This window comes from Neoarius graeffei, chromosome 24, assembly GCF_027579695.1.
Source record: "Neoarius graeffei isolate fNeoGra1 chromosome 24, fNeoGra1.pri, whole genome shotgun sequence".
NCBI classification, from domain to species: Eukaryota; Metazoa; Chordata; class Actinopteri; order Siluriformes; family Ariidae; genus Neoarius; species Neoarius graeffei.
The window spans coordinates 15,890,542-15,912,313 of NC_083592.1; the positions used below are offsets into that span (position 1 = coordinate 15,890,542).

The 21,772-nt window shown below is 41.6% G+C and overlaps 1 protein-coding gene across 1 annotated transcript in view; it reads right to left on the minus strand.

The window, feature by feature from the left end:
• Positions 1 to 21,772, minus strand: part of svopa (SV2 related protein a) — a 112,864-nt gene that overhangs the window by 59,767 nt on the left and 31,325 nt on the right. The window contains exons 2-3 of the mRNA XM_060907619.1: positions 9,478 to 9,638; positions 233 to 318 (exon numbers count right to left, since the gene is read on the minus strand). Of these exons, the coding sequence (XP_060763602.1) occupies positions 233 to 318; positions 9,478 to 9,638 (247 nt within the window). The remainder of the gene's footprint in view (positions 1 to 232; positions 319 to 9,477; positions 9,639 to 21,772) is intronic.

The window sequence follows — 21,772 nt, forward strand, 5'->3', positions numbered from 1 at the left end:
GAAAAAACAATGTCCCGCTGTGACGTCAGTGCAGCACAAAACCACTAACTTCTCACAGGAATTAAAAAAAAAAAAACACCATAAACCAGAAATTTAGCACCAGAATTGCGAAATACAACAAATATATTTAATTATAAATATGTTTAATGTGTTTCAGGGTGGGATTTTTCAATAAACACTTCTAGAATTTACATCACTATTCATAATAAAAGGCCAAGGAAGCCAGTCTTACCCAGGAAAGTCCTGTGAGGATAGAAAGCTTCCACTGAAATTGACCAAAGCCGATGGCTTCCACAGCATCTTCGACCATGAAGGTATCTACAGCCAGATGAAGAAATAATGAATTAGCCTAAATCCAGCATAAATATGAAACAATTCTCTGTGGAAACCTTTCTGTGTTGCCTCTGGTTTCAACAACCATCTCTAAATATTTAAGTGAATAAAATTTGAACAGAATTTCTTTAATAGGTATGTGCTAGAGCTAGGACGCTAATGCATCTAGTAGTTACTTCTAATAATAGAAATTAATAGTCTCCATTTAAGCATTGTGCAATACATTATGTTTAAGTAAGACACTTCTTTATCTTCAAAATGACTTTTAATATCAACTTTTGGGGTTCAAACTCTAGTTTGACAGTCTGAGGTCAACCTCAAGAAGAAAGCAATTCAGCTTCAGCTAGTCATTCATAGGTTTTTCTGTATTTTGACAAATCAGAAAAATTTGGGATGGCATGGAAAATGCAAAGAAAGAAAGAAAGAAAGAAAGAAAGAAAGAAAGAAAGAAAGAAAAGCTGTGATTTCTAAATTTACTTTGACTTGTATTTCATTGCAGACAGTATGAGCATTTCATGTTTTGTCTGGTCAACTTCATTTCATTTGTTAATATACATCCATTCCTGTGTTTCAGGCCTGCAACACATTCCAAAAATGTTGGGACTGGATGTCAGGTATGCAAGGGAGGCGGATGTATGTGCAGAAGTCTTCGGTTTAATAAAGTGCATACACACAAAGGCAAACAGTCCAAATAAGCAGGCTAGAGCAGAAACATGAAAACAGGCAAAAGGGTCGGTCGAGACGCAAACAGTACATCAAAGGCAAAACTAAAATGAGAACAAGAAACAGGCACAGGAATCAAGAAACCAGGAAACCAAGAACATGGGTAGAAAGGCTCGATAATGCATACTTAATGTAGTGTAATACTTCGCAATGCAATTGCATCATCTCAGTCCTTAAATAGGTAAACACAGTTCTCTAATTGAGTTCAGGCGCGCCTTGTTCACGGCGTGCATGCTGGAGTCCACTTGGCGCATGCGCAACCCGAGGCGCGTCTTCAGGTGCACGCGCCACAGCGCGCAGGACTGACACCGGAGAAATTTAGGGCTTGTAATGAGGTAAAACAATTCAATAATAATGTGATTTGAAACGTGATGTCAACAGGTGATCGTAATCACGATTTGGTATTCTGGAAAGGCCGAGCCTTTGAGGAGCAAAGATGGGCTGAGGATCTCCAGTTTGTCAACAAATGTGTGAGAAAATTCTGAAAATGTTTAAATACAATGTTCCTCAAAGAAAGATATGAAGGGATTTGGATGTTTCACCCTCTACAGTGCATAATATCATTAAATGATTCAAGGAATCTGGAGGGGTTTGTGTGTAAAGGGCAAGGGCACAAGCCTAAGCTGAACACCCATGATCGCTGATCCCTCAGATGGCACTGTATCAAGAACTGTCATTCATCTATAGCTGATAGAACCACATGGGCTCGGGATTACTTTGGGAAACCTTTGTAAAGTACAACATTATGGAGTTATATCCACAAATGCCAGTTAAAACTTATGTTAACTGTGTCCAGAAGGGCTTTCAATTTCTCTTGGCTTGGAGGTATCACACAGTGGAAATGTGGTCAGGTGAATCAGTATTCCAGGCCTTTTTTTTTTTTGGAAGAAATGGATGCCGTGTGCTCCAGACTAAAGACAAAAAGGACCATCCAGACTGTTAACAGAAATAAGTTCAAAAGCCAGGGTGTGTCATGGTATGGGGTTGTGTCAGTGCCCTCAGCAAAAGTAACTTACACTTCTGTGATGGAGCATTAATGCAGAAAAATACATTGAGATTTTGGAGCAACATATGCTGCCTTCAAGACGACATCTTTTCCAGGGAGATTTCAACAAGATGATGCCAAACCACATTATGCACACGTTACAAAGGCATGCCTGCGACCCTGTAGAACAGGATAAAGCGGCTAGAGATGATGAGATGAGATGAGATGAGATGAGATGAGATGAGATGAGATGAGATGAGATGACCCTGTACTGTTGCACACACTGAGACCTGTTTGCAGTTAGAATGGGACAAAATAACACCTGAAATGTTTCATCACTTGGTGTCTTCAGTCCCTAAACGTCTTTTAAGTGTTGTGAGAAGGAATGGCAAGATAAATCTATAACAAAGTGGTAAATGCTTTACTGTCCCAACTTTTTTTAAATGTGTTTCAAGAATCAAAATTGAAATGTGTTTATTTTGAAAACAACAATAAAATGAATTAAGTAAAACATCAAATCAATGTGCTGTTGTATTGTTTTGAGTGCAATACAAGTCAATGATGATTTACCTTCACAACTTTTTCTGATTTGGGATATATATATATATATATATATATATATATATATATATATATATATATATATATATATATGTGTGTGTGAGATATAATGATATTTACTGAGAAATAATGACGGCATCATAACTATGAAATGTACATCTGGAACAGAGATGGAATTATGTGGTCAACAAAAGCATTAAACAAGATATGTTTCATCTTTTAGATTCTTCAAAGTAGCTACCATTTATATATGGGTCCGTCTCAGAAACTGGTCTCTCATTTGGGACATTATGGTCAAAAAATAAATTTTCTAATTTTACTATTTTTTTTGCATTTACCTAACACTCAATGTTTCTTTTGTCATGTTTAATAAGAATAAAGATAGTATCTTGCTTTATCTGGCCTCTACTGTGGAATTTTTTTTAGATTACAATTCAAATGCTTTTGTAAAATTGATTTACATAAAAAATAACTACATCATGAAGAATTAAAGCCTCTCCTTCACAGATGAGTGAAAATAATGAATAAATTTCCTCTTTTTGATTGTTTGGGTTAAAAATGGCAAGTTATGATGACTGAATTGATTATTCACTTAAATATGAATAATATGATACATTTTGGGTATTCGATATGGCAAAATAGGACACAATGGAAAATGACAATGGTCGCGTGGGTCTCTGCTGCGGCGCGTGAGCAACGGGACATCGCTACCGAACCGGATGGAGCACGAGGCGGGGCTGGGGCAAAATAACTGGCCGTAGATTCTATCAAAAGTTCGATCTAAATTGACCATGGTTGCAAAATCTCATCTCATTATCTCTAGCCGCTTTATCCTTCTACAGGGTCGCAGGCAAGCTGGAGCCTATCCCAGCTGACTACGGGCGAAAGGCGGGGTACACCCTGGACAAGTCGCCAGGTCATCACAGGGCTGACACATAGACACAGACAACCATTCACACTCACACCTACAGTCAATTTAGAGTCACCAGTTAACCTAACCTGCATGTCTTTGGACTGTGGGGGAAACCGGAGCACCCGGAGGAAACCCACGCGGACACGGGGAGAACATGCAAACTCCACACAGAAAGGCCCTCGCCGGCCCCAGGGCTCGAACCCAGGACCTTCTTGCTGTGAGGCGACAGCGCTAACCACTACACCACCGTGCCGCCCCTGGTTGCAAAATATTGGCCAAAAATACACAAACACTACGAAACATGAAAGTAAGATGAAAAAGAAACATTCTATTGCCTTATACTGCAAGACTAAAACAAAATAAAACTTTCAAAACTCACCTTTTCAGTAATAACATCCAAACAGATCACCCGCATAACAGTAACTGTTGGAGTGGAAAATTCCATTCTACACATGCAAATTGTTAATGCACGTTGTTCCCCACACACAGATAACACGCTACGGTAAAAAAATAGACCACAACTCATTTTATAGCTCAGAAATTCATGCAAGACCAGCTACCATCGTAACATATTCTGTAAGAAACATATTCTAGACCTAACTTTCAGCTTTCGTTTTAAAAAACAAAATCGCAGATTTATAACTAAATTTTTATATGGCATAGTGATTTTAAGCTACTACTTTTGGTGAGGTAATGACCTTGACCCTGAGGCTTTCCGTTTAGATCAAAACACACGATCGTATTGGTTTTGGGTCTGCGGAAAATGGAGTTACAACTGTGATCAAATATTTTGCATGATGTTTTATTACAGTTATGATTATTCTGTGAGCGCACCAATCCTTAGCTGTATAAAGTTACAACTTAAAATACAATTAGTGATAACTGTAGACTTTTCAGTGGACTACAACCTTTTAAAGGAATGCGATGTAGTCAACCATTTATCATGTCCCAGATCAAGCCGCCATTTTTCCACAAATTTGCAGAATTTTTGCCAAATTCTGAATATTCACATCAAAGATTTAGTTTTATCTGTATTATTTCTTTCTTCATTTTATTTCAAATTAAAACCAACATCACCATTCAAAACCGTATAGTTTATTGACTGTGAGTATATTTAGTGGGGCACCCCCACAGTACCCAGTTTCTGAGACAAACCCATATACAGTACCAAATCTGAGGCCCCCTATTTTTTTCATCCAAACTTTGTTATAGATTTCTATTTTACAACTTCTGCATTATCAAGTCAGTACAATAAACATTTTAGAGTTCCAAATGTTCATTTTCCAGCACAAAATTAAATGTTACAGAAAAAAAATTGTATCTGAGCACCATATTACATAAGAGAGCACTTTTCAGATTAAAAAAGAAAACATAATGAAGGCTACTGGGTTTTGGTGCAAAATGAAGAAGCGAACATAACAGTCAAAGTGTCCAGAAGAACTGTGGCTGGTTCTGCAAGATGCTCAGAAAAACCTACAGCTCATTTCCTTATAAAACTGCACTCATTGGACCTGAAACTGCTATTTATTTATTTTTTAAAGCAAAGGGTCGTCTCACACCAAATATTGACTTTTGTTTAATTTATTATGGCTTACTGCATGCTGTTTATAGTATTGCTTAATGTTGAAACATTTCATTTCATTATTTTTAAGCCATTTTTGGTCTATAACATTTCTTTACATGTGCTGAAGACTTTTGCACAGTACTGTATGTACACAAAACTTAAGAAACAAGCTTCAGACACCAAACACATCTTGAATATTAATATACAAATAACTAACTAATTGATTACACTTGGCTGAGCACATATTCCCATCTGAGAAATAACTCGTTTAAGCTATAATTAAATATCAATCTTTGTCAGCAACACAGATGAAAGTGGAGCAAAGAAAAAAATCCTGAACTTTTGAAAGTCAAACTAAGGTGTGTGTGTGTGTGTGTGTGTGTGTGTGGCGGGGGGGGGGCAACATCCCCCTAAAAACATTTAATAACATAACACGCAAAACCCTGCATTCTAGTGCATTTTAGTACTTATTTTCACTAAAACAAGTTATAACTTTTAAGCCTTTTTCTTTCATGTACATTAATGATTAACACGTCAAAAATATAAAATTTAATTCCCCTAGTTAATGAGTAATTTTCAGGAGTGCATTTAGAAAACGTGGTGATTTTCCTGGCTACACAGTTCATTACTTTGAAAAAAAAATCAGACAGTTGAAGGTAAACTCAGCAAAATCCCAAAACAGTACTCTTAAAAAGTAAAGGTCTGTTAGAGTTTCTAAAGCTTTCAGGTTTTAATGTTGGGGACATTGAGCCTCGTTTATCAATCTTTTAGTAGAGTTGTGCGTTTGCATAAGCTAAAGTGAACTAAAAATTTCCAATTCATATTTATGCAAGTTGAAGCCAATTGTTTACATTAGTTCGTATTGTCTGTAAATTTAAAACACCAATGAATACCAAATTTCTCATGTAAATCAGGGGCATAGCTAGGATTTTTCAGGTGTGTGTGTGTGTGTGTGTGTGTCACACACTGACTGGCAGCCTGAGTGCATTATCTCATCTCATCTCATCTCATCTCATCTCATCTCATCTCATTTTCTTCCGCTTATCCGGGGCCAGGTCGCGGAGGCAGCAGTCTGAGCATGGAAGCCCAAACTTTCCTCTCCCCAGACACCTCGGCCAGCTCCTCGGGAAGAACACCGAGGCGTTCCCAGGCCAGCCGAGAGACATAGTCCCTCCAGCGTGTCCTGGGTCTTCCCCGGGGCCTCCTCCTGGGGGGACATGCCTGGAACACCTCCCCAGGGAGGCGTCCAGGAGGCATCCGAAAGAGATGCCCGAGCCACCTCAGCTGATTCCTCTCGATGTGGAGGAGCAGTGGCTCTATTCCGAGCTCCTCCCGAGTGACTGTGCTTCTCACCCTATCTCTAAGGGAGCGCCCAGCCCCCCTGCGAAGGAAACTCATTTCTGCCGCTTGTATCCGTGATCTTGTTCTTTCGGTCATTACCCAAAGCTCATGACCATAGGTGAGAGATGGAAAGTAGATCGACCGGTAAATCGAGAGCTTCACCTTTTGGCTCAGCTCCTTCTTCACCACGACGGACCAGTAAAGTGACCGCATCACTGTGGAGGCTGTACCAATCCGCCTGTCGATCTCACGCTCCATCCTTCCCTCACTCGTGAACAAGATCCCAAGATACTTAAACTCCTCCACTTGAGGCAGGACTTCTCCACCAACCTGAAGAGGGCAAGCCACCCTTTTCCAGTCGAGAACCATGGCCTCGGACTTGGAGGTGCTGATTCTCATCCCAGTCGCTTCACACTCAACTGCAAACCGCCCCAGTGCATGCTGAAGGTCCTGGTTTGAAGAAGCCAACAGGACAACATCATCCACAAAAAGCAGAGATGAAATCCTGTGGTTCCCAAACAGGATTCTCTCCAGCCCCTGGCTGCACTTAGAAATTCTGTCCATAAAAATTATGAACAGAACCAGTGACAAAGGGCAGCCCTGCCAGAGTCCAACATGCACTGGGAACAGGTCTGACTTACTGTCGGCAATGCGAACCAGACTCCTGCTCCGTTCGTACAGGGACCGGACAGCCCTTAGCAAAGAGCCCCGAGCCCCATACTCCCGAAACACCCCCCACAGGATACCACGAGGGACACGGTCGAATGCCTTCTCCAGATCCACAAAGCACATGTGGACTGGTTGGGCAAACTCCCATGAACCCTCGAGCACCCTATGAAGGGTATAGAGCTGGTCCAGTGTTCCGCGACCAGGACGAAAACCGCATTGTTCCTCCTGGATCCGAGGTTCGACTATTGGCCAAATTCTCCTCTCCAGTACCCTGGAGTAAACCTTCCTGGGGAGGCTGAGAAGAGTGATCCCCCTATAATTGGAGCACACTCTCCGGTCCCCTTTCTTAAAAAGAGGGACCACCACCCCGGTCTGCCACTCCAGAGGCACTGTCCCCAACCGCCATACAATGTTGCAGAGGTGTGTCAGCCAAGCCACAACATCCAGAGACTTGAGATACTCGGGGCGGATCTCATCCACCCCTGGTGCCTTCCACCGAGGAGCTTGCAAACAACCTCAGTGACTTTGGCTTGTGTAATGGACGAGTCCACCTCTGAGTCATCAGCCTCTGCTTCCTCAATGGAAGACGTGACAGTGGGATTGAGGAGATCCTCGAAGTATTCCTTCCACTGCCCGACAATATCTCCAGTCGAGGTATCCCACACACTGACTGGCAGCCTGAGTGCATTATGTAACAAAAAAATAAATTACCATTGCTAGTTTTAGGTAGCTTAGAAACCGGCTCTTCCATTATTGCTGTTTCTTCCACGTTTTCTTGATGTGTTCTAGAAACGGCACTAAAACTTAGCTTCGAAGCCACAAAATGCAACTTTGATGGAAAAAATATATAGTAAATTGCTTACCTCTCTTCACGTCGAAAGAAGGAGGAAAGTTTTGCTTATTTTGACATGGCAAATTATTAACACAAGAGAAAATACTTGCAATTCGCAACTACAAAGACTGCAGCTACACCGGCAGCTTGAACATGCTTTCTAGTGCGATTGTGTTGTGCTTGCGCAGAACAGTGTCAGTCCTGTGCGCCTTAGATCGTGCACCTGAAGGCACGCCTTGGGCGCGAGCACCTAACGAGCTCCGGCACGCGCGCCGTTAACAAAGAACACCTGTCTTTAATCAATGAACTATGTTTGGGCTATTTAAGGACTGCGCCCAGGCAAGGACGATGCGAAGTATTACGCTATGTCTAGGAACGTGAAAAATCCGAAAAGTAAATTTCTCCATTCGGGAAACTGGAGATTTTCATGAGTTTTGTCAAATATCCGGATCTCCGGGTAAATCCGGAAGACTTTCATCTATAGGAAGATAAAAAGAAATAATTTAAGATAAATCTAACCTTCCTATTAAGTCTGTTTTTCCTCATTTACTGCTGTGGCTCTGATTTGGTCATGTCCCCTGATTATCATTAACACCTGTGTGGAGTTTGTCTCACCTGAGACTTGTTTGCTACTTACCCCTTGTTTACACCATTGTTCCTTTTTGGGAGGTCTTGAACATGTTAAACACTGTGCTTTTAATAAACGATGCTCCCTGGTGTGCCAGGTTGTTCACTTCCTCTTGTTGTTAATCCTAGTGATAATGCTCACCCTCTACTTCTGCACTTGTGATTCATTTTCTGCTGCTGTTGATAGTCCCATATGGATCGCCTACACATTTACACTTCCCAAAAAGAGTTGTCCAGGTATCACCCATGCTTCAGTGGATAATCTCACCTGGATACTGTAGATTTGTCCTGAAGAACTTTAGGTGTAATCATAAGGACTGGCCTGTGCTCTATCCAGGAGTCATATTTACAATCTGCTCATACTGAACATCCTTTCGACACACTTTGTACTGTTTGTCTTTAGTCCTCTACACCTGACTCTCTCTCAAGGTTTTTTCCCCCCTCATGTTGTGTCAGAGAGGTTTTCCTCGCTATTGTCACCTCTGGATTGTTCATTCGAGGTTTAAATGTACATCTGGATTTCTGTAAAGCAGCTTTGTGTCAGTGGATGCTGCTAAACTATATACAATACTATACAAATAAAACAATTTAATTAAACAGTTTTATTTTCGACAACTTTTGCAAATTGAACTGCTCTATGTGCTTGGTGGTGCAGTTGGGTATTGTGTGCATGGATCACTGTAAGACTACAAGTTTAAAATGAGTAAAAAAAAAAGGTTAGAAATAGGTTTAATAATCTTATATTTGGTTTACTGTAATCATATAATAGGAAATACTCATTAAATCTGACTATATTCAAGATATTTTCACTATTATGACTTACATTACAGTGAAAGTCTCAACTCTAAAACATCTTTATAAACACAAAAGTGGGGTTTTATTTATGCTTGGTTTCTTTACAATAGGAGTAGAAGTGTAGACTGTGGTACCATCAGTGGGGTTAGCAAACTCTTGTGGTACTGGAGGTCCGTCAGACAGAGCCACGGACCCTGCATCAATGTTTCCGCCTTCGACCTGCACCATCTGATCCCTCGTTCCACACTCATATTCTGAATACGTGCTATCGCCTGTACGCCGAAACTTCACCACTCTGCAGGACAGATGGAGAGACACAAAGACAGCGACATATGACTTATCTCCAACTTTGTAATTTCTTTTCAAGTCAGGTATATTTGCACAAATTGGACTCCATGATGTAATAGTTTTTGGTACAGTAACTCTGGCATTGTGTCATTATATAGAGGAGAATTTCTGCAGTGCTCAGTGCTTGATGAGTCATTGCTCCTGGAGGCGGAATTGAGCTGACCAGACAAAACAGATTCCTGAAACAACAGAAGTCTTTTATAACTGTTCAAAAGTGTGTTACCAAGACAACAGAAGAACTTCATGTTTGACCAAACTGTGTTCTAACTTTAAAAACCCCTTTAATTTAAAATCAAGAGTAAACTGATAAAGAGAGATGAAGTAGGGACTAGAAAATGTTGTGGGAGTTAAGGGAATGGCCCTCTCCTGGTTCAGCTCTTATTTAACTGATCGCTATCAGTATGTTGATGTAAATGGTGATTTTTCTAGACATACTGAGGTAAAGTTTAGTGTTCCACAAGGTTCTATCTTAGGCCCACTGCTTTTTTCTTTATATATGTTACCTCTGGGTGATATTATTCATAAGCATGGTATTAGTTTCCACTGTTATGCTGATGACACACAGTTGTATGTTTCTGCAAAACCAGATGAGAGAAACCATCTCATCTCATCTCATTATCTCTAGCTGCTTTATCCTGTTCTACAGGGTCGCAAGCAAGCTGGAGCCTATCCCAGCTGACTACGGGCGAGAGGCGGGGTACACCCTGGACAAGTCGCCAGGTCATCACAGGGCTGATACATAGACACAGACAACCATTCACACCTACGGTCAATTTAGAGCCACCAATTAGTCTAACCTGCATGTCTTTGGACTGTGGGGGAGACCGTAGCACCCGGAGGAAACCCATGCGGACACGGGGAGAACATGCAAACTCCGCACAGAAAGGCCCTCACCGGCCACGGGGCTTGAACACGGACCTTCTTGCTGTGAGGTGACAGCGCTAACCACTACACCACCGTGCCGCCCCTGAGAGAAACCAGCTTAATAGAATTGAGGAATGTGTAAAGGACATTAGACACTGGATGCTTATTAACTTCCTTTTGCTTAACTCTGACAAGACTGAAGTACTTGTACTAGGACCACATGCAACTAGAAGTCAGTTTTCTGATTACACAGTAACTCTGGATGGCCTTTCTGTTTCTTCACAGGCAGCAGAAAAAGACCTCGGGGTGATTATTGAACCCAGTCTTTCATTTGAAACTCACATTGATAACATTACCTGGATAGCTTTCTTTCATCTCAGAAATATTGCTAAGATAAGAAATTTAATGTCACTACATGATGCAGAAAAACGAGTTCATGCTTTTGTTACCTCCAGGTTGGATTATTGCAATGCCTTATTGTCTAGATGTTCCAATAAGTGCATAAACAAGCTCCAGTTAGTTCAAAATGCAGCAGCAGCAAGAGTCCTTACTAGAACTAGAAAATATGACCACATCACCCCTGTCATATCCACACTGCATTGGCTCCCAATCAAATTTCATATTGTTTATAATATACTACTATTGAACTTTAAAGCACTGAATGGTCTTGCGCCACAGTACCTGAGTGAACTTCTGGTCCTTTATGACCCGCCATGCCTATTTGGATCAAAAGGTGCAGGCTATCTGTTGGTACCTCATATAGTGAAGGCTATATCAGGGGGCAGAGACTTTTCTTACAAAGCCCCACAGTTATGGAACAGCCTTCCAAGTAGTGTTCGGGAATCAGACACAGTCTCAGCGTTTAAGTCTAGGCTGAAAACATATCTGTTTAGTCAAGCCTTTGGTTAATAATGTTTATGAGGTAAAGGAGTAGATCTGGAGGGTCCTCAGACAGAGTGTTTTGGTAAACTGGGATGTATGGATGCTGTCAGTCCCCCACTCGCTTGCTCACTTGAGTTTGTTGACAGTGTAGTGGCTGGCTGCTTTATGTCCCGGGGAGCCCTCAGTGTTACCTTCTGGCTCTCCCCTTTTAGTTATGCTGTCATGGTTAGTTTTGCTGGAGTCCCTGCTTGCACTCAGCGCAAAATGTATACTGTTCCTACTCATCAGGTGACATTGGGCATACCTAACAACCTGTGTGTCCCCACCCCGGTCTGTCCCTCTGAGTTACATGTCAATCCTGAGATTGAGATGCTGACCTCTTCTGCTCCTTGGACCTGCCTGATCCATCCTGATGCCCTATGTCTGGTTGGAGTCTCATCACATCGCTCTGTGGAGGACGGCCCCACATGGACAGTTGAAAGTCACACTTGGAAGACACTCTGGACACTTATCGTATCGTATACTTTATTCATCAACATTGCAGACGTTGTCTGAATTGAGTTGATTTAACAATAGGTCATACAAAAATGTCAAAAGTTAAAAATACGTACATATTATACAACTTAAAATAAATAACAACAGAATTTAAGACTAATAAACACAACAGGACAATTAAAACAATCCAAATTAATTCAGTAAATAAAGAAGATGTGACAGAATCTTGAGAACAGGTTTTGGGGCAACATGAAAGGATTTAAGTAAAATTATTGTATCAATCAGTTCTTGTTCAATATGTCTACGAGATAAGGTATAGCTGAGTTTCTGTGCCTACTGGTGCGACAAAAAGGAGTGTCAAGTTTATTAGAACTGCGTGTGTTCCGACCCGTAATATGTTGCCTGAGTGGTGGAAGCCACTCTCGGAACCCCGAGTTCAAAAGCGTTTGAGTGAATTTGGCACAGATGGTGGTGCGTCAATGCGCTAAGGAGCAGAGATTCAGTGTGGACAAGGATGTAACATAGTCATTGTATTTGGTCCCAAGGATTATCTTACATGCCCTTTTCTGTACTCGTTCCAGGGAAGCTGATTGTATAGAAGTCAATGCTGGGTGCCACACAGGTGCAGCATACTCCAAAGAGGGTCAGACATAACCTATATAGATTGTCGTCAAGTCAGGAACTGATACTCCAAAACACTTTAGCTGACAGAGAATGAAGAGTTTTCTGTTTGCAGATGAGACCATGTTATCAACTTGCAAGTTCCATTTCAAGTCACACTGTATAGTGAGTCTAAGCACCTTGATGGCTTTCACGATTTCCAGGGTTTGTCCATTAATTAACAATGGTTGAGGAGTAGGAATAGTTCTCACAAAGCTTACATGTAGAACTTTACATTTACCAGGATTTAACTTCATTCTATGGTTTTCAACCCAATCATTCAGTTTGTTCAAAGTCGGCTGAAGGGAGCAAGGTTGGGTGATACGTCTGATTTGTGCTAGGTTCATATCGTCGACATATTTCCATCAGTTAGTGTAGTTGCATAACGTGTCATCTATGACTGCCAGGAAAATGATTGGACCTAAGATTGTACCTTGAGCAACCCCATAGGTAAGACAAAGCCAGTCCGAAGTTGTACCTTGGTAGTAGACCCTCTGGCGACGATCGGAAATAAAGCTACATAGCCACGGCAAGATGGAAGGGCGTACCCCTAGGTCTCTCAAACATTGAATAGCTGTTAAATGATCAACTCTGTTGAAAGCTTTAGTCAGATCAGTTGTCACAAGAGTGCAGATGGCGCTCGGTAGGGAGCTTGATTTATACAGGAAATCTAGTAGACTCACCAAAGTGTGAGTTGTGGATCTTTTCTTTCTGCTACCGAACTGGTACGGATCAAGCCTAGGGGAAATGTCCTGAAGAATCCAGTTTGCGGCAAAGCGTTCACAGACCTTTGATATTTGAGCAGTCAGAGATATAGGTCTAAGTTCATCTATATGTGGTGGTAATGATTTAGGTAAAGGGATAATATTAGCTTCTTTCCACTGTGGTGGGACCACACCCTCCTTAAATGACGAGTTGAATAAGTCACAGAGGGGAATACTGATTTCATATGTAACTCCTTCAGGATACAAGTAGGAATACCATCAGGGCCGGGACTCTTATACTGTAGGGTTTGATTGACTTGAGTTGAGAGTAGACCTCCCAAACTTGAATGACCGGTAATGGTCCCGGGGCAGGTAGGAATGCTGGGAGGGATGATGAGTCCAGTGGTGGTAATGATTGGGACACATCTGCAAACTTAGCATTGATGGCGTTGGCTATTGTTGAGAAGTCGTTTTGATCAATGCTTGGTGTGTAGATATGGCTGGGTTTCTTGTTCATGTTGCACATTGATTTAATATCATTATGCCACGACCGGGGGTTGGCTTTCTTGTGACCTTCCACTTTGACCTTGTAGAAATTGTGTTTTGCTTTGTGGATCTCGATTTGCACCTTGTTTCTGTAAAACTTACCCAGGTCAGAAGGGGGACCAGTCATGAATGATTTCTGTCTTTGTTTTATTAAGTGCTTAATCACAGGTGTCATCCATGGTTTGTCTTTGGGATGGATTTTCACTATTTTGGTAGGAAAGTGCTCGTCGATGGCAGACGTCAGTGTATGACAGAATGCATTGGCCTTTGCCTCTGTTGTGATTGCAGTGAGGACTTCGTCCCAGGGATGGGTGGTAATCCATCTGCCAAATTCACTGAGGTTTGGCTCACGCATGGGACGGATAAGTTGCCTTGTGTAAGTATTGTGCTTAACTTGAACTTGTGGTTCCCAAAGGACACAATAGTGGTCGCTAAGACCGACTGGTGGAAGGATCACAGGTTTCTTGTAACTCGGCATCATGTTAGAGATGATGAGATCTAAGATGGCCTCACCTGTAGTGTTATTCTGAACCACTTGGGAGAGGTCACTGTCAAGAAGGATATCATGAATATTGAAACGATTAAAGTCACCAAGAAGGGCTAGTCCAAAATTTGGGTAGGTTGTTCTGAGTTGGTCCACTGCTGAGATGAGGTGTTCAATGAGGTCTGCCTCATGCGGAGATTGTGGTGGTGAATAAACTGCACAGACAGGAATGGATGAAAACCTGCGAATCAGACAATGTGGTCGTACCTTGACCCAGAGACACTCAAGCTGTTCTGGAACACTGATTGCTGAAATGAGACAAGACGGTATATTGTCTCGTACGTAAATTGCTACACCACCACCGCAACGATTATTGCGGCATTTTGAATAGACAGTATATCCGTCAATTGACTGTAGTTCTTGTGGCGTGGAAGATGAGAACCACGACTCCGATACCGCCGCAATGTCCACATTATTGCCTGATAAAATAACCTGGAATTCATCTATTTTGTTGACTAAAGATCTTGGATTCCTAAGTAGGAATGTCGGCACTGATGTAGCACAATTAAGAGAGCGGTTGTTTACAAGTTTGATACTCATCAAATTTGCATGGGAAACAAGTGCAGACAACAAAGAAGGGTGATGGAAGTTAATCAAATCATTTCTTCTTCCAACTACAGTTTCAATTTTGCGTAAACAGCTCTTACCCGCTTTTTTCCCTCTCGGCCTTCTTGAGCCCCGGAGTATTTTGTTGTCACGTAGGAGTTGTTTCACTTGTGGGCTTACTGCTGAATTACACTTTTTGAGACTCCTCATAAAATCCAAGGAATACCTGAACCACACCCAAGTAGCCATTATAATTCTCTATATAGGGGACGTCAGCAGTGAAGACCAATTTTTTTGCGGTTATATCCATTCAGTACAGCCAAATGTCATCCCAAGCTTGTCCAAACATCTTCCCATACATTTACAATAACATTTACTGACATTCACAACAAATTAAAAGCTAATAAAAGCAAAAAGACAACCTCATCCGAGGAGCTGTTTCTACAATGTGGCAGCCCCTAGAAGCACCACCTATTACATTTATAATGGCTGAGGACTACAGTTGACTTGCTAACTTTAGGACTGCAGTTGTCATGAAAAGTTTTGCACTCAAGTTTCCATCAGTGAAGAGTTATACCATCAATGAAATAGACTTCATGTTAAAACTGTTAAAAATGTTATCACCCAGATGAGGATGGGTTCCCTTTTGAGTCTGGTTCCTCTCGAAGTTTCTTCCTCATGTCGTCTGAGGGAGTTTTTCCTTGCCACTGTCGCTACAGTCTTGTTCATTGGGGATAGATTAGGGATAAAATTAGCTAATGTTTAAAGTCATTAAAATTCTGTAAAGCTGCTTTGCAACAATGTCTATTGTTAAAAGCGCTATAAAAATAAACTTGACTTGAAGTAGGGAATTACATTGTGGGGCATGTCATTATAGGAAAATAATCAATGATCAAAGTGTTTGTTGTGCCCTGAAGGATACAAAGAGATGCTTGTACCAATCCAAAATTGATTATTTTGCTAAGTAATCATGTTCTGAAATGTTTTAGCCACAATTTCCCAACAGCTACTGTTTTTTTAATTAAAAAATGATGCATCATATTTTTTATAGCTATATAGTTTATAGTAGTGTTGTAGTACTTGAGACCAGTCTTGGCCTCAAGACCACTTTCTGAAGGTCTCAGTCTCATCTTGGAATCGACAGCATTTTTACTTGGTCTTATCTCGGACTCAGACATAGAGACTCTGGATTTTATTTCAAGACCGGTCAAGACCACAACTATGGGGATTTCACTAAATTGCCTGTGCATTGTCTGATTTATTTGCTAACATAATTACTATGATTGGAAATAAAATTTCCTCCTTCAAATGTGACCAATAACGTGCCTCACTGCTAAATCAAAATTTTCATTACTCAGAACGGCTGTCACCCCTTTCACACACACTGGTTTGGTCCTGGCGTTGACTTGATCTTGCCCTGTCTTGGTCTTGACTTGGTCTCAACCCCTCAAAGTCTTGGTCTTGGTGGTCTTGACTACATTTGACTAAATAAACTACTACATTTGTGGAAACAAGTTAGTTCCTGTTAACAGCTATAAACAGTCATTTACATTACATCAAATGGCATTTAGCAGACGCGCTTACCCAGAGCAACATACAACATACCCAGAGCAGCCTGGGGAGCAGTTGGGGGTTAGGTGCCTTGCTCAAAGGCATTTCAGCCATTCCTGTTGGTCCAGGGAATCAAACCAGCAACCTTTTGGTCCCAAAGCTGCTTCTCTAACCATTAGGGCATGGTTTCACATTTGTGACCAACCTGTCTCTTTTTCTCTCTGCTGAAACTAATAAGATAAAATGTTCAGCTTGTCAGGTTTCCAAGATAATTGCAAAGCTCTCCAAGCTGAAGACTTTCCTGTGGTGGACTTACAGGAACAGCTTTAACTCTGAGTGTGAGAAAGTTCTGACACTGGAGACTCCTTTCATAAATGTACATTTTCCACACTGCCAACTGATAACCAGATTCCCAAACTCACTCATGAAGGCAAGTGCTTCACAAATGCCCTACGTTATTAAATAATTTTTGCATTCTATGTGCATTAATGGGATTTCAGTTTGTTGGGGGAAAAACAACAACAAAACCTCAGTGTGCACTGCTCTTGCCAAATGTGCATATCCAGCCTATTACAAACAGTCTTTTAGTGAATAAAAACTCCCGCGTGAAAGAAAAAGAGGGGGAGGAAGACAATGCAATAGAGTAGTAAGTCAGAGAAGGAGAGATGTTTGAAGAAGGAGAGGTGGGCAGACAAAGAAGAAAGAAATTCAACAGAAGAGAGATAGAAAATGATGGACAATGAAGAAATCGTGAGTAGCAGAGAGAAAGAGTAGAAGAAGGAGGCAAGAAAGAAGTACTGGAGAACGTAGAAAAAGACAAACAGAAAATAATGGTGTGAATAAAATAAAGATAGACCATACAGTCTATAACAAATAAGTGAATAACAAACCCAGGCAGTCAGAGAAGAAAAAGAACAGAAAAGAAATAGATAAATTGTTGTTCGCTTGACACAACATTACATCACATCTCATCAAATGCATAAACATGGAACTTAGAATTCCACCATACTGAAGAAAATTCATGGACCATGTTCTGGACACCCATTTGTCCTAGACTGTGGATATGTTGGGCCAAACATAACAACAATGCCTCAGGGGCCACCTTGATTTCAAATGCCAGCAGAATCCAGACATGTACCTGAGTTCATCCAGGACCAGACCGCTAATGCACAAGCGGCAGAGGACATCAGCAGTGATGAGCATACCTGCTGGGCGTCAGGACTATCATCAGAGGTTTTAATGGCTGCAACCGACACATCTGAGAAGTTGCAGGGTGCTTTGACTGCAACATAGCATGACCTCAAACTTCATCTGTACTTGGGGGACAGTGTGCTGTGGTTGTACCCACAGCTAGTCGTGCTGGAAGTTCACACGCTGACAGCAAAATTAAAACAAGAGTGCTCTGAGAGCACAATATCCCCCGCTGGCAAGTAACTCTGGTAAATCGCAACTGAATTGAACGTAATTGCAATATGCATATTCTCATCTCATTATCTCTAGCCACTTTATCCTGTTCTATAGGGTCACAGGCAAGCTGGAGCCTATCCCAGCTGACTACAGGCGAAAGGCAGGGTACACCCTGGACAAGTCGCCAGGTCATCACAGGGCTGACACATACCGTAGACACAGACAACCATTCACACTCACATTCACACCTACGGTCAATTTAGAGTCACCAGTTAACCTAACCTGCATGTCTTTGGACTGTGGGGGAAACCGGAGCACCCGGAGGAAACCCATGCAGACACGGGGAGAACATGCAAACTCCGCACAGAAAGGCCCTCGCCGGCCATGGGGCTCGAACCCGGACCTTCTTGCTGTGAGGTGACAGTGCTAACCACTACACCACCGTGCTGCCCAATATGCATATTACCTACATATAACAAAGAATCCTGCCAATTTCATGAAATTCCTCCAAAAATTGTGAGAGGAGTTGATTTCAGAAGGTGAGTACCCTTCCCGGGATGGACAGACAGGCGGAAATCGCCAAGACATAATTTCCCTTCGGGCCTTTCGGCCAGCGGGGGATAAAAACTTTTTTTCCAAATTACAAAAAATTCCTCCAAAAATTGTGAGGGAAGTTGCTTTCAGAAATCAAGTACACCTTGATGAAATTGCCTAAGTACAAGTTCGTTAATAATCAAGGACATAACTGGTAAAATTTGCCCAAATTAAATTAAATTTCAATATGCATATAATTGTCATATAGCAAAGCCTTTTGCCAAGTTTGAAATTCCTCCACAAATTGTGAGGAGTTGATTTCAGAAGAACGTACACCCTCATGAAACTGTCAAAGTACAAGTTATTTAATCAAGGGTCAAAACTCTGGTAAAATTTTCACAAACGAAATTAAATCACAATATGCGTATTACTGTCATATAACAAGGCCTTTTAAATTCCTCGAAAAATTGTGAAAGGAGTTGATTTCAGAAGGTGAGCACCCTTCCCAGGATGGATGGATGGATGGACGGATGGAAATCACAAAGACATAATCCCCCTTCGGGCCTTTTGGCCAGCGGGGGATTACAATGGAAACATGTTTAATCAGTGTACCAGCAGCAGTTAGTAAAGCACACCAATGCCAAATGTGGCCAAAATTATGAACAAGAATGTAGATTGGAGCAGTGATGACCGGACACGCTGTAGCAGCTGTGTTGCCTGCTGTATCGCTTCTGGTGTGATGGCTCCTCCCCATGAGTCTGGCTGAGCTGCACCAGAATTTTGAACACATTTCATACCAACCTCCTTAAGATCAGCTTGTTTCCTCCTACACACACTCCCAGTGCCCACGCTTAGCAATAAACAACAGCAGCACTTATCGCTGGAAATGCTGGAACTCGTGTCCTTATTTTATTGACTATTTGCCAGAGAGAAAGTGCCGGATAGGAGCCAAAAACTTAATCAGCAGTGGCACATGAACAAGAGTACCAGTCAAACATTTGGACACATCTTCTAATTCAGTGGGTTTTCTTTATTTTTATTAATTAAGACATACTTCATGTCTTAAAGTATTGATGGATGTCATTTCTCTTTACTTAGTCAGGCTGTTCTTGACATAATGCCCAGGTCAGACGGCAGGCTGCAACTAGTATTCCACTACTTGCATCTACCTGCGATAACAAAATCACAGGTAGATGCAAGACTGGTCTTGCGTCAACACGCGACGCCACAGATAATGGCAGAGTGTTGCAGAGGGTCTTTAGCAGAGGTAGGTCGACGCAAGTGGATCACGATCTGTTTGCATTTCAGCTGCAATTCGCTTCCAGTCGGTGCAAATAGCAGGTTGACGCATGTAGAGGCAGGCGGTTGTGCAATGCTTGAGCGACTAATCGCAGGTTGAAGCAGGTAGTGGCAGCTAGACGCAGGCTGATACAGGGGAAGACAAGTCTTTAGAGATGGCTGTGATGCATCGCAGGTAGACGCAGACTGCACCTGCAAATAGTTTACAACAACCTGCGAGCAGTCTTATGGCCTAATATTTTTAAAAAAGTTTTCTGTGCGCTGTGTCAACCTGCATCTAGCTGCGTCTGCTTCCGACTGGTTGCATCCTGAACTCTGCGTCTTGCAATACGTCTGACCACAACAAAGGATTTGACGCAAAACGGCTGCGTCCACCTGTGATCAGTCGCCACCCGACCGATCGCAGGTCGCAGCATGTATCTTTCTGCCATCTCACCTAGGCATAATATGGATTACTACAGTTGTCAAATAGAGCTATTTACTGTATTTTTATTATTTACTCTTTACTGTTTGATCTCAAACACATTAAAACGGCAAGAAACTAGTCCACTGATTAACTTTTGATGAGGCACGTCTGTTAACTGAAAGCATTCCAGGTGACTACCTCCTGAAGCCAGTAAAGATAAAGCCAATCGTGTGCAAAGCATCATCAGGGTAAACACTGGTTCCTTTGAAGAATCTAAAATATGAAACGTTTTGTTTTCTAACAGTTTTTTTGTTTCTTACATAATTTCATATACAGTACATTCCATATGTTATTTCATAGTGACATGGTGGTTGTAGTGGTTAGCACTGTCACCTCACAGCAAGAAGGTCCTGGGTTCGCGGCCGGCGAGGGCCTTTCTGTATGGAGTTTGCATGTTCTCCCCGTGTCTGCATGGGTGTGCTCCAGTTTCCCCCCATAGTCCAAGGACATACAGATTAGGCTAATTGGTGGCTCTAAATTGACCATAGGTGTGAGTGTAAATGGTTGTTTGTCTCTGTGTTAGCCCTGCGATAACCTGGCGACTTGTCCAGGGTGTACCCCGCCTCTCGCCCATAGTCAGTTAGGATAGGCTTCAGCTTGCCTGTGACTCTGTAGAACAGGATAAGTGGCTACAGATAATGGATGTTATTTCATAATTTTGATGCCTTCATATCAGTATTGCTCTACAATGTAAAAAATAGTCTAAATACAGAAAAACCCATGAATGAGTAGCGTAGGGGTGTCCAAACTTTTGACTGGTACTATACAGCCATGCAACTGAAAATTTTCAGCAAAACACGAAGTGTAGTGTCGCACTGACTCATTCTTATTTTGGTGATGATCAACAGTTTCATGCCAGCATTCTGTGGAACCCACGCTGTTGTGAATAATCATGAGGAAGTCATTATTACATACCTGCAATGCTTTCAGCTCTCTTCACAGACACTGTAATGCCTTAACTTTGTCTAATTCATCTGACATAAGCACTTCAGGACACACTGAACAGATTTAAAAACTTGTTTGTTCCTGTGTCAATTAAGCTGGTAAACAAGGTCAGATAAGACCAGAGCACAGATGACTTGTGGTTGTTTGTTTTGCACAGGTTAGTATTTTTACTTATTAGAATTTTATCATTTTATTACACCTATTAGGTGTTATTGATTCATTCTCTTTATTTATTTATTTATTTATTTTTAAATTTTTATTTTATTTTTTTAATTCACAATGTTTCTTGTACTTTTAGGCACCTTGTATGATATGGATACGCATATCTATTGTATGTTCTGTGTTGTGGCTGCAGCATGGGCGAATGGCCCAGAACAAATTTCTCACTTTGTGAGACAATAAAGTTAATCTTGAATCTTGAAATCACATCCAGAGAATGAAACACGTACAACTCAAATGGAGTCATACCTATAGCTGTAGGATCAAATCCCATACCCTCCGGCTCCCCATTGGAGGATGTAGACTCAGAGGAGAAGAACACACATCTCACCTGGAGGCCAGAAGGTGAACACGTCTGACCTGTCCTAAAGCCCCTTCATTGGTTGCCAGTCAGTTTTAGTGTAGATTTTAAGATCCTT